The sequence below is a fragment of the Dryobates pubescens genome, chromosome 2, assembly GCF_014839835.1.
Source record: "Dryobates pubescens isolate bDryPub1 chromosome 2, bDryPub1.pri, whole genome shotgun sequence".
Taxonomy (NCBI): domain Eukaryota; kingdom Metazoa; phylum Chordata; class Aves; order Piciformes; family Picidae; genus Dryobates; species Dryobates pubescens.
Genome location: NC_071613.1, coordinates 37,027,893 through 37,041,896, shown reverse-complemented (window position 1 = coordinate 37,041,896; position 14,004 = coordinate 37,027,893). Strand labels below are relative to the sequence as shown.

At 36.9% G+C, this 14,004-nt stretch overlaps 1 protein-coding gene across 4 annotated transcripts in view; it reads right to left on the bottom strand.

Annotated features, from left to right (window-relative positions):
• KCNH7 (potassium voltage-gated channel subfamily H member 7) overlaps window positions 1-14,004 on the bottom strand; it is a 217,173-nt gene that overhangs the window by 19,353 nt on the left and 183,816 nt on the right. For all 4 annotated transcript variants that reach the window (XM_054175088.1, XM_054175105.1, XM_054175096.1 and 1 more), the window contains 3 exons: window positions 11,947-12,199; window positions 8,318-8,523; window positions 5,596-5,695 (listed from right to left, as the gene is read on the bottom strand). In XM_054175088.1, the coding sequence (XP_054031063.1) occupies window positions 5,596-5,695; window positions 8,318-8,523; window positions 11,947-12,199 (559 nt within the window). The remainder of the gene's footprint in view (window positions 1-5,595; window positions 5,696-8,317; window positions 8,524-11,946; window positions 12,200-14,004) is intronic.

Here is a 14,004-nt window from a genome sequence, read left to right as displayed (position 1 = left end):
TTTACTGTAGTGCAACTATTAACTTTTATTTTCAGAGGCGGGCTATGTGCGACTGCATACATTTTCATCAGATATTTGGCTTCTGAAAACAGCTTGTCTGGGAGCAGCTCCTGGAAACAAGACTCTTCTCTGGAAGCTGTGATAACAGCCATAACAATAATAGAAGCAGAGGGAAAACTGCAGTGATGGGCTCTCTGATGACCATGTACTTTCTGTTAGGGGTTTCATGGCAAAGATAAGATTTCAAGGATATAATATCTTGTTTCAAGCCATAAGCTGCCTGCTAAGGTATTAATTGTTTCCTGGTTTTTTAACCACCTGACACTCTGGCTGAATATTAGAAACTGTTTTCTAATTAAACCCAAACTAACTTCATCAGCATAATACTAACAATTCAATATAGTTAGGCAAGAACTTAAATTTTAATCCAGATCCTTACCCTACTTTCTTTCTGGGGACCCAGCACAATACTTGTCTGAGTCTAGTCATAAAGTAAGCATTCAAATAAATAAGTTTGTAGAATCATAGAGTCAATAAGGTTGGAAAAGACCTCAAAGATCATCAAGTCCAACCTATCACCCAACACCTCATGACTAACTGAACCAAGTGCCACATCCAATCCCCTCTTGAACACTACCAGGAATGGTGACTCCACCACCTCCCTGGGCAGCACATTCCAATGGCCAATCACTCTTTCTGTGCAGAACTTTCTCCTCAAATCAAGCCTAAACTTCCCCTGGCACAGCTTGAGACTGTGTCCTCTTGTTCCATTGCTGGTTGCCTGGGAGAAGAGACCAACCCCCACCTGGCTACAACCTCCTTTCAGGTAGTTGTAGAGAGCAATAAGGACTCCCCTGAGCCTCCTCTTCTCCAGGCTAAACAACCCTAGCTCTCTCAGCCTCTCCTCATAGGGCTTGTGCTCGAGATCTCTCACCAGTCTTGTTGCCCTTCTCTGGACACGTTTAAGTGTCTCAGCACCAAAAGAACAAGAGGACACAGTCTCAAGCTGCACCAGGGGAGGTTTAGGCTGGATGTTAGGAAGAAGTTCTTCACAAAAAGAGTGATTTGCCATTGGAATGGGCTGCCCAGGGAGGTGGTGGAGTCACCATCGCTGGAGGTGTTTAAGAAGAGACTGAATGAGGCACTTGATGCCATGGTTTAGTAGATTAGATGGTATTGGGTGATAGGTTGGACTTGATGATCTCTAAGGTCTTTTCCAACCTGCTTAATTCTCTTCTATTCTATTGTAATATCCTTCTTAAATTGAGGGGCCCAGAACTGGACACAGTATTCAAGGTGTGGCCTAACCAGTGTTGAGTATAGGGGCAGAATGAAAGCTGGGGAAAGGGGACAAGAATGTGAGAGAGCAGGGGTAAGGAGGTGTTCCCCCATTCTCTTGGTACTGCTTCACCTCATAATTTTAGATGGGAGAATCAGAATCAGAAATCAGAGAGATTTCCTTCTCTTCTATATTGCCAGCTATGCCCTCTGGATACCTTACGTAATAAAGCTATGTTAATATGGTTTGGCTTCTTAGCCTGCATAGTACCTACAAACGCTGCACACTTAAGGTAGCTACAGTAATCAAGATTCAATTAGAAGTTTATTACAGCTCTAGCTACTCTGATTACTTTGAGAATAGATTGGTAGATACTTTTGGAAAAGTTTAGCCATGAAGCATAGCTCTCCAAATTAAAATTAAGTACTGTGTAAGTTAATTTAGTTAACAACATGATAAAAATAAAACACTGCAAAATTCATTTCATATCCCAATTGATTGTTACAGTCTGTGTCAACATGAGGCAAGTGTATGCAGTAACTGTGTAACAAGATATTATGAGGACTTTCTTTTGAGGCCTTTTAAAAATACATCCATGGAAATAAAAATTCTTTCTTATGAGTTTACTGGGCCATCTGGCAGAAATTAAAGTTGTGCTAGCTGTGGGAATCTCTGGTTACTAATTTAACAATATAACTTTGTTGGAGTTTTTATTATCCTCTCAACTGTAGTCTGTGGGATAATGTTATTGGTTTTGGATCACAGTTAAAAATCCAGAATAAAGATTTGTTTCAATGAGGTCACCATTAAGTTCCCAGTTAGTATGTTTACACTGGTTTATTTAGTCAGTATTTTAATTAACCTGCATGTGATGGAAATATTTTATGTGCCCTGTCAAAAGAACAAAGTGTGTCTATAACTGGCTGTGTAAAAAGTGTAGTTCTACATCAAAACCAGATTTATCCAGAAATAAATTAATATATGATCGCTTCTAGAGCATCAAGAAAATTCTGTGAGTGCCCAGAATAGGTCCAGAATTTTGATAGCCTTCAGCTAATGGCTATGTGAGTTAAAGTTAACTACAAAGAACATCTTTTAATGAGAGTAGTTGGACACTGAAACAATGCCAAAAAGATTAAGATTTTAGAAGAAAATGTAAACATGATGATAAGAAAGGTAGTAATGCTTGAACTCCAGAAAAGACTTTCCAATGCCTCAAATTTTCTATCTGTTAGTGAGCTTGCTTATTCTCTGCCTACAACATTTGCGGTTTTCACCTATATGTTTGGATTTCATATTGATGTAACCAGCTCCAGTTATGTCCCATTCAGCATGGGATAATCAATCTGCACTCAGATCTAGCAGAGCAAAAGAAACTTGTCGCTATGTATTTCCCTGGAAATTAGCTAACTCCCACAGAACTACTAGAGGAAAATGAGAAATGGGCAAGAAAGGATTGTATTCTGCACTGTTGAATGAGACAGTTGAATACAGATGGAGCAGCTCGTCATCCCTCAGTTTTCAGCAGGAGACTAACTTGCCAACCCAGCTGAGAGTTTTGTTTGGACCTGCCAGGCTTATTTTAAGCAGTCATGGAGAAAGTTTCTTGGCTAGCTGTTAAGCACCTACAGCAACTGACTAAGGCTGCACCTGTGCAAGGAATATAATCCACTATTCTGAAAGGTCTGTAATGAATTTCTTTTGGGTGAAAGTGAGAATAAGCTACTAGGTAGTGTATTTATTAATTTTTGCAAGGGACCTCTTGTGATACTGCAGTCCTTTTTGGAAATCAAGAAACAAGCTGGTCCCTCAGGTAACCTTGTACTCTTGAAAATAACATTATGACAAAGTCCAATGTACTAGCTAAGATGAATTTCTCTTGACTCAGGTAAGAAATGGTGGATATATGTATAGGTGGAGTGAGAAAGTCTTTCATGGAATTAGAAAAGTAGGGGTATAAACTGCAGATGCATAACAGAAAGCTGTGCTGGTTTTGTTTAACCCCTGATAAAACTTGCACAGGAAAAGTTACCATGGAAACGAGATCCAAATCAAGCTAGCATGAACTAAAGCCTGAGATAACATAATCTCATTTTTAGCGCTAAAAAAGAGGAGAAAATTAACTGATGATCACACTAAAGATGGAAGTGATATAATTTCAAGCTGCATAATATGCTAGCAGGTCAATAGCTAAAAGTAAAGAATGCTAGCAAAACGATCATTTCATAAGTAACCCTCCTCCCTCCCCCTCAATAATTACAAAATATGTAAGAATTTAGTGAGATGTGAAATATCAAAATATACAAGTGAGAATGTTGAGTGACTCTGTCTAATTCAAACTTTAGTTTTGAAATCAAAATACAATTGTTAAAAGTTATTGTGCAACATGTATTTTTATCGGCAAGAACACTGTGACCAGAAATGCATTTGCCAGCTTGCATGTTCAGGAATTCTGTCTTTTCCACTTCAATTCTTCTGAGATGCTCTGCAGGACCATCCCCAAATATTTTTTTATTTTAGAGACTAACTGTGCTGGATCAAAATAAGAGGTCAGCCCTTCTTATATGTAAAGTGTTAAAATCAGTAAAATATTATTTCACAAGCCACCAGTAACCTGTAGTACTCTATAGCATCATACTGGATGTAGGATGGGCCAGAGAGAGCAGATATTGAAGGTCTACTACTACAAGGTGATTGCTGTGACTATGGCAACACACAGAGAATCTGAGCAGGGACCAGACAGCAACAGCAAGTCAGTGGCACACAAGTATACTCAGTTCTCATTAAAGGACTCAATGACTGCATCTTCTCAGATGGTCTTCCAATGAACTGCAGATCCATTTAACTCAGACATTACCAGATACTGTATGACTACTGTATAGTCATTACCAGGACTAAGGAGCTTGTAACCAGCCTTGTATCTGCATCCCCAATGGTGCAAGTAGGTTTTTTTGTTGTTTGTATGTTTGGTTGGTTGGGTTTTTTTTCCAAAGACAAAAGTGTGTGAATTATATTCCTTCATAAGTAATGTGCAATAGATGTTTCTAAGAGGATGTTCAGTGTAGTTTACTGGACAAGAACCATAAAAGCCTATGGGTCACCTGAGGAGCCTATTTGTAATTCTGCAGCAGGCACAACATGAAAGATCACTTCCATCTTGTCTAAGTGGCAGCATATGTTTTCTCATAAGAAATGCGAAGGTTGTTCGGGCCTTTGTCAACAGATACTTTGTGAGAGCAGATTGAATATTTCATGGGGACATTTTCCTGACAGATTTGTTGTCAGTCTTGGCTTTCTGCCCTAAAGACTCTTCTTTGATCAAACAGCAATGTCATTGTTATGAGTAGCCACACTCCGGGTTAAAGTTTTCCTTCATCAAACATTGTACCTGCTCTGTATGTTGAAAGTGTGCCTATTCATTATCGGCTACCCCGCAACTTTATAAATTGGTATTATGCCTCATTTATGATTGGTGTTTAACTGTGGAGTGTGAAAGACAGGCATACTAGAAACAGTAATTTGTCAGACAAACCATTGCACAGTAAACATATAATATTATTCAAGGAACAGTGCTTTCCCTACATAAAAATGGAAATGTTGTGAGTATCAGCTTAGCTCTCCTCTTGACTGTTGCAGTCTGACCACAGCTACTATGTACAGTTCCTGATATTTATCAGTACTAAGTACTGGTGATATAGTTTAATATTTCACTGAATTTTCCTTCATTAGGATTACTCCCAAAAGACTCTAAGGTGAACATAAGCACCGAAAATGTTACTTGAACTCTTATCAGGACAACCATTTACACATTACCATATGAATCAAAATCTGACTATGGTGAATATACTGTTTCCTAACAACAAAATATTTCAATTCCAGGGAGTAGCACTACCTAGTATCAAGTTCAACAATGCACTTTGCTGAGGAAATAAAATCAGTGCTGCTAATAAATAATCCAATAGAGTAGTTTCTCCAAGCAGTTTGAAATGTTGTGTTAGAAAATAAGCAATGTTTCAGAGGTAACCTACATACACACATACATATGTATATATAGCTATCTCAAAAGCAAAAGCAATAAATTAGCTTAGTGCTTGAACACCTCTGCACTGACAGCTGTGATGTCATGTAAGGATGAAACTTATATCCTCTAGCCATATATAACCATATAAGGCAGAGTATTTCTTCTGCCCAGCTGTATTCTCAAGAGCTGCTACAGTAATAGCCAACATGGGACCCTAATGTACCCAGAATTATCAAGTGAAATACAAATGAATAATGAAGCACTACTGTCTAACGTAAGAAATGAAGTTAATTACCTTTCTCTATTTCACTTTGAAAGGACAATTTCCGTCTTCGTAGGTTGCAGTTATCTCCATCCATATCATTAGTAGTTTGTGATCTTATTATGAGGTCAGACTTGATTAATGAAATATGAAACATAATGACAGATTAGTCCCATCTAAAGAGAGCAGGGTTTCAATATGTGATTGACTCAATCATGTTCAAGCTTTAAGAAAGGCAATATTACAGAAATCAATCTGTATCATCCTTTCCATCCCCAGCTAATGGCATTGCTCAATGATAACATTACAAAGTTCATGCAGATTGAGTGAAAACAATGTCACCACCTGATGGTGAAACAAAGGTATTCTGACAATAAGTTTACATGGACACGTGTCCATGTTTTGTCAGCTTCCTGAACTTGCACAGATGTGGCTTAAGTAATCTTAGAGGAATTAAGGAAAAAACCACCAAAACCCAACTAATGGAGAATGGATGCTACTGCAAGAAGTAACATGGTAACTGAGTGTAATTAGATACATACTTATTTACCAGGTAATTATTATAAAGGTTGCATTTTACAACAATAAATATAATGCTGACAAACACCAGACACTTGACCCCTCATTTTTTTATCTTTCCTTTCTTCTCTATCAGATCTGGTTCATTCAGGTACTTACTTACATAACAGAACACAATATTGTCTTTTTCTATCCATCCTATAAAACATGGATGTGCTTTTTTTATCTTCCCCTCCCCCCCCAATAAATACAAGATATATTTACCTCTTCTTCCTATTTCTTTAAAACTGAGAAATTTACAAATAGACGAATGTAAGACCAATGTTGTTCTTTGTGCATACATCCATGGCATTGGCTTCAGCCTGCTTCCTTTCACTGTGCTAATGAGGCTTCCCTTACTCAAGTAAGCAGATTTGCATGTGGGAGAAGGGAAGAGTGAAAGAAGTGGGAAGTGTTTATATATTCCTCTATTCCCTTCATTGTAAACCTAGTGAGTAAGGTCTTTCGGTAGTGGCCCACTGGTAGAATTAACTGCAAGAAGAAAAAGGCACCTTTACATAAATAGGAGGGCAGGAGCACAAGTTGAGGCAGAAAAGCCTATTATTCAGGCAACAAATCTGGATCTGATTGAAGTCTTGAAGATCAAAATGTGCCCAGCATTTCTTTTGAGGGATGATTTTCTGGATGGCAATATACAATGGGAATTAAGTGGAATTTGTAGAGAAAATGGTGAGTTGCAAGCTCAGAGATATGGATGAGCTTGTCTTCCCTTCTCTTCCCTGCTTCTGGACATCTAGTGATTTTTCTAGGTGGCTGATACAGCAGTAAGAAAGAACAACTGAAAGATTTTGAAGGAACATGAGCAATGAGGGATTTCTTTGCTTGTTCCACACTACAACACAGAAGATGGAATTTTCTTTGAATTTTATGTCATCTAAGGAAAAATTAATCATATAACACTGATGACATGTAATTACTGAAAACAGTTACTCAGAATAAAATTGTTAATGTGAATTTGGACTTTTAGTTTCAAATTAATCACTAAATTCATTGTTTTGTATTTCACATATTAATGATGACCTTTTCAATAAACTCAAAAAAGAGATTACTTTTAAAACAAAGAATAGAATGAATTAGTCTTTTATTTTCAGAATAATCTTTTATTTTAAAAAGGCTCAACATCACTTCTTGTCAGAAGTTATATTTGTTTTAAAATTTCAGCTGAAGATCCACATGTAGTTAGCAAAGATGCCCCTATAATTCACAGCCCAGAACTTAAGTGTTCTTTGTCTCCTTGTTTCTCAAAAGGCCTTAGAGGCCAATTTATGTTAATCCCTTCTCACCGAACCTCTGTTTTTCCTTAAAAGTATAGTCACAAACCACAGGCCAACAGTATCTCAAAAATAATGAAATGTAAACTAGTAATTGTGGGCAGTGCAGTCCATGTTTAGTAGCCAGTTGCTGACACAATGCTGCAGCTTTCTAGGGAAAGCTTTAGCACCATAAGCATGAGATTGGCAATAGCCTTTCCACTCTCCCTATCTTGCCAAACCTGCCCTTTCTTTTGCAGTTCAGGCTGACCACAGCACTCTGAAATAAGGAACCACAGATAAATTTTCTACTTTCCCGAAGATGCAATCTGTGCAAAATACAATGCTTAGGCTGGTCACTGTGGGACAAGAGAGATTAAGAGATCCCTGCAAATCTGAAGACTTGAGTGAAATTTGAAAAGCCCCTTGCATGGTTTTAGTCTCCTAGAAGGCAGGGTGCACTCCAAGATAAGAGAATTAACAATTCATGTTTTATTACTAATCACAGAATTAATCCAGATAATCTGTTTTATCTTTATTTTACAGCTGTACAACTATATTTAGTGTCAAAAATTCCCCTTGTGGTGACCCAAGCTATTGTCCTCTGAAAACCCCATATTTTCCATGGCTTTAACAAAATATCCAAAATCTCCCTGGCTGAACCTTTAATGCCATTTAAATATAGAATGAAATGCTGTTAAACTAACATCATCTGAGTAATTTCATTGACTTCTGCTGGGTTTAACTGTTTCAGTAGGAGCAATAAGATGAGCATATTTTTCTAAAACAGGATTTAGCCTCAGGCTTTTAGCTTTTAATTTTGCTAGCCTTGTTGGTTTTTTTCAGTTGCTGTTTTTGCATTTGTTACTGCAGGACAGATTTAGCCCAATATTAAGAAAAAAAAACCAACCACTTATTATATGTACCTTTGCAGTTTCATCTCTGAGATTAAAAGTCAGTTCTAGATTGGTGAGGAAGAGATCAGAAAATTCAGGGTACATATCCAAAACTTCCAGTAGATCTTCTCGCTGTATTTTATGTAAGTCACAGTAAGTTAAAGCTCTCACATCTGCATTTGACTTCCCTGGTTTTGCATAAAGGTGTACCATCTCTCCAAAAATATCATTTTTGCCTGCAGAAAGAAAATTAATTGCAGGTGATTATTTTAAACATGAATAAGCTATTAAACTGAATGATACATTTCTGCAAGATAATGTTGTAGAATACTTGATTTTATATGAAGTGATACAATCAGAATACCACTGCACATATGTTGTAATTCAAAAGTAAAAGTCTTAAAGTCAGTGAAATTACATAGCCATATAACCGTACCAAGCTAAAGAAAAACCTAGTTTCATCACAGTTTTTCTTCAGTTCCATGAAAACAGCATGGCTAGAGCAGGTTCCTTTGGTTTTTCTTGTAGAAGTATTATTTCTTGATTTAAAACATATTGTTATGATGAAAAAGATGGAATTTGTGTTGTTCAGTAGAGGCCAGGACCTGTTTGGCCTGGAATAATATTTTTATGAGAATTACATGTAGTAGAAAATGACTTTGAAAAATCTGTTTCAGAGGCTATGCAAAAGTTTCAAGATGCAGAAGTAATTCTGAAGAAGCTCTTCAAACTCAGCTATCTCAGCTTTAACAAACACTATTACAAGTCTTTCCATCAATGTTGACACATTTGTGGTACCGGTTTGCTAAAGCACCATCGCTACTTAATTGCTCATTTTCCCCAAATCTGCACCCAACCTTCGTCAATGCAGAGCAGGCACAGTCACAGACCAGTGAAAATACATTCTAAAGCTTGTAGGCTTACCTGCAGAATGGGGCTTAGGGCAGAACTACAAAAAGACTTCTGGAAAAGGACACTGGTCATGACAACTGAGAAACAGTAGACTGGTGAAAAAGAATACAGGAGTGATTTTGCCTCTCTGTTGAGCATTGGTAACTTCTATATTAGGTTACTGCAATTAATCCTCTCCTATGAGAGGATTAAGCCTCTGTGATTCTGTGAATTAGTTCTGGTTTCTCCATTTTCTAAAAAAGGAAGCTGAAAATTGGGTGAGCAAGCAGATAAAAGATGCAAAACATAGTTTAAGGGCCCATTTACAGCGAGGACCTTGAAGAGCACAGTCTGTTAAACCTATCAACAGCAAGATTAAGAGGTAACCAGATTACATTGCATATATCTTTTCAGACAGGAAATAATACTTGGTGCTAACTAGCTCTAGATTATAATAAGGAACACGTAGCAATAGCCAATGGAAAGAAATTGAGGCAAGATAATTTTATACTGGAAACAAAGCACACGTTTTAAATGATAAAATTGATTAAGTGTGAAAATAAACTGCCAAGAAAAGTGATCACTTTTTCATTATGTTATGTCTTCAGGTCAAAACTCATTGATTTTCCTTCATCAAACACAGTTCATTAGACACAACAGATCACTAAAGGTATGGAATGTAACAGGAGTCAGTGATATAAAAGAGGTCAGCCAATATAATCTACTAGTTCTTCTGTCGTTAATGGTTATGAATGCAGAGGTCTCTATTCAAGGCATATAATACCTTCCCTGCAATATGACTATTGACATGATAATGGTATTTTCAGATCTTGTCTGCAGGGCTGAAAGAGGTGTTAGATTCTTTGAGGTCCACAGCCATCATATCCTTTAAGGATTTGGCACAGAATTACAGTTAGGTCAGTACTGAGTAGAGCATCTGACAGTGCTGACAAGTTGAGGAAAACTGGGGGACAAACCCAACATTTCTCAGAACTTCAATTTCTGCAATGAAATTGCAACACTTGTTAAGGGTGGCAACTTCATCCATACTACCTCTGTTGAACTGAAGTCTCTTTGACCACAGACAGAGTAGATTTTTTGTTTACATTTCTGTGTGGGTTTTTCAGAAAGAGGAATTATCTAAAAATATTTAGTTAGTGTTAATAACCTCTTTGGTTTCGGTGTGATTTCATTGCAGACTAGTTTTCATTTCTTCAAGATATCACAGACTCATTGGCTGGAGCCAGTTACAAGGCAGGCTCGTGCCTCATAGGTAATGCAACACACGTGGGCATACAAAACAGTTTCTTTCAGCTGTGGCTGTGCACAACTGTCTCTCTGCTTGGACCATCATTTGCCGGAAGAGGAGGGCTCCATACTATGGCTGCTGTTGTGAGAAGCTGTAGGCTGCCAGAGACATAGTGGCATTGCCCTGCAGATACCTGAGTTTCTGCTGCAGTAAGATAGCACAAGGATCTGATGTGTGTAAGATGCAAAATTTGACCAGTCTGCATCTTTGGTCCAGGAAGAAATTAGTGGCTTCATAAGCTTGTATGTTTTGAGATTAACTCCTCGATGAACCACAGGTGAAGACACAGTAAAACCTCACAGTTAGACTTGCATGCTTCCTACTTTGCTTGTGCCTAAATCTGATCAAGCTGATGATGTGCAACAGCACAAGATGACAAATTATCTTGATAATACCATTTAAACCTAGGAAAACACTGCTGTAGGCACAGTTTTGTACTTCTGCTCACATATCCACCCTGCAAAGTACCAGCAGAATTATCAATCACAAGTCGATCAATAGCAACATACTACCAGCAGACCACATTTTGCTTCAGCTACTTTTCTGGCTGTTAGTTTTTACAGTGGATGGTAAAGAGAAAGTAGAACTTACAAATGATGTTACATCTACTTTAGATTTCCATACAACAAAATTCTTAATAATCTACTCAGTTATTATTTGCATTCTTATTACCTGATATTACATTGGAGAAATAAATCAGTATACTTGTTTAAGAATGTTTTTAGTTATTTCAGTTTTTAAATTGCTGTAGCTAATGAAGTCTTGTTTGTTACATATAAGAGCCATAACCAGCTGCAGGTGAGCTCCTGGTTGGATTGAACATTGCTCTGAGCGATCTTCATTGGGAAAGAAAACAAGTAACACCCCATGTTCAACATAGAAGAACATCTTAATAAGAAATATAGGGAAAATGGTGGTGTTATGCTTAGGTATCAGTCTAGATCAGACTGATCTGTTATTGTCTTCCTGTTCTATCTACTCAGTGAGCAGAAGCAGACATTTCTGAAAACCTTTAGAAGACACACTGAATGCCTAAAATAAAGACTTTCTCTCTCTCTCTTTTTTTTTTTTTTTTTTTTTTTCCCCCTTTCTTCTGGTTCGGATGTAGCAAGTCGATGTGCCTCAATACCTTCAACCACTGTTCAAGAAAAAAAGGTAACTTTGACTTTGTTTCTTGCCGCATGACCAAAACTGGAGCAATTAGATATCTGCTTGCAGTTTATCCCTTATCTGGGGATAAATCTGTCTCACTCCCGCCCTTACCTTTTAGATATCCAAGCACCTGGGCTATTTGATGCACACAAATTGTTGTAGTCATGTAGACTTTGCTCCTTAAACAAATCATGTCTCTGTTTGATTTTAAACAACAGTGAATGAAACATTTACAAATGTCCTTCCCCTGAATAGATGATTTCTTTTCAATCCCCCAACTCTTTTAACTGCCTTGTAATCAACTTACCAAGAATGGCTACAACAATGTCACTCTTAAGGATTTCAATGGAGCCTCTTGATACAAAGTAAAGAGCAGTGAGAACATCTCCACAATGCACTAAAGTGTCTCCAGGTGGTGCATGTGTTGTCTTGAATCTCATAGCCAAAGCTCGAAGACAGCCTTTGCTGGCCCCACGGAAAGCTTTGCAATTCTGAAGTAAATTTTGGTTGAGGTGCAGGCAAATGTCAGCTTGTAGGCATTCTGGAAATCCCTTCAGGACCTGGAAAGTCAAGCATAAGGATTTCATGTGAATGCTATGAAAGTTAGTTTAATTTTTTAATGTTTTCTTCCTGGACAGAAAGAAAGATGTGACATACCAATAGAGGTAGCCCTTAGAGCTCTCAGAGTGTTAAAATTTAACAAATGCATAGTGTGATTTATGTTGCAAAGAGTATACAATGTGAATGGTAATGTTCCCACTAATGTATGTAATGATTACAACATTTGCTATTAAGATTTCTTTCATTTCAAGAAATAGTATCAAGGTATATGAGCAAATATACTGCAGTAAAAGAACAAATAAGCTAAAGGGAGAGTTTTGATTGAATTTCACTTGTTTGGACTGATATGTCTTTTAAAATGAGAGGTTTTTGCTGAAATAATGACATTTGTAAAGTGAGTGCTATCTAAACAAGATCAGGTGTTTTTCAGACTGAGATTTTTATGTTAAATATATTCTGCTTGCAAATCTTGAACCTAGGTTTTTATTAAAAAGAGCAACATGTATCACTGAAACAATGATGTTATGCAGATTTTCATAAGGCAGATCATTACTTCAGTAAACCATAGGACTAGTTGCTATGATTCTTGCTCATCTCTTACTTGGAACAATGTGAAATTCCCTGAAGTAAAAACCATGGGATTCCTCTTGCGTACCATGGTCACATTAGGGTTTTTAGAAGAAAAAAGTGAGCTACTTACAGCATGGTCATTTGGTATAAACTTTTCTAAATTGTCTAGGATCATATAATATCATATTATTATTATCATACCAATAAACACTTCTGCTACTGACTGCCCATCTTGTGATTCTGCCTTCTGTGTTAAGGAATGGGCCTGAGATTATTATGCACTACTCCTTATGTTAAATTCAGTTATCTGGTGTCATTGATGTTTATGGATCATAAGCTTTCCCTGGGATGGGCTACCTCTGTTGCATATTTCTAAGAACAAAACACGAACTGATGCTACCAGTCTTATGAATATATGAGCAAAATATTTCCTTTCGTTGTTAGAGCATTGTATTAATTCATTCCTGTTTATCATCTGCACTGTTTTTCTATAAACATGTAAATATTTTTGCACAGAAAAAAATACACAAAATACATTCACTTGTTGCCATATTAATTCTTACTTCAGCCCAATAAAAGTCTGTGCACTCACTCTTGTTACATAAAGATATTCACAACTCCTATCCCTTGCTAATGGAGCAGATGAAGACATTTCTGATATGTGCCTTCTGTCCATACAAGCCAAGCTATGATTTACAAATGAAACATTGGTACCTTTAACTGAGTTGAAATGTTTCTATGATTGCTAATGGAAATCAATGCTGTAAAATAATAAACAGAATGTTTTAAAACACACAAATTTTAGGAGGTATAGGGCATTGCCAAATGAAATTTATAAACCATCAGAAAAAAAAAAAAAAGCCAGCATTCAACAACAGTATGCAAAAGAAACTATGAAAATGAAAAGCTTTTGTGGTGCCATTCTGTTTTCAGTATTTATTTTCAGTATTTATTACACCGCTAGAAATAGCTTAGTATGCAATGATTTTTTTTTTTTTTTAATGTAATTATATTGAAATAAAAATATTGTGGGTTGTAGCAACTTATTTACTGAAAAATACTGAGAAATTGATAATTTCATCCAGATATACTGGCAGAGAAAAATTGCAGGTGCTTATTTTGAAGTTGTTCTCTAGTCATGTGAGTAAAAATGATCTGTTTTAAATTGGGTCTTTTGTTATACATCTATAGGAATATAATTTAGAAGAGCTCCATTTTTATAGGTTTCAAAACA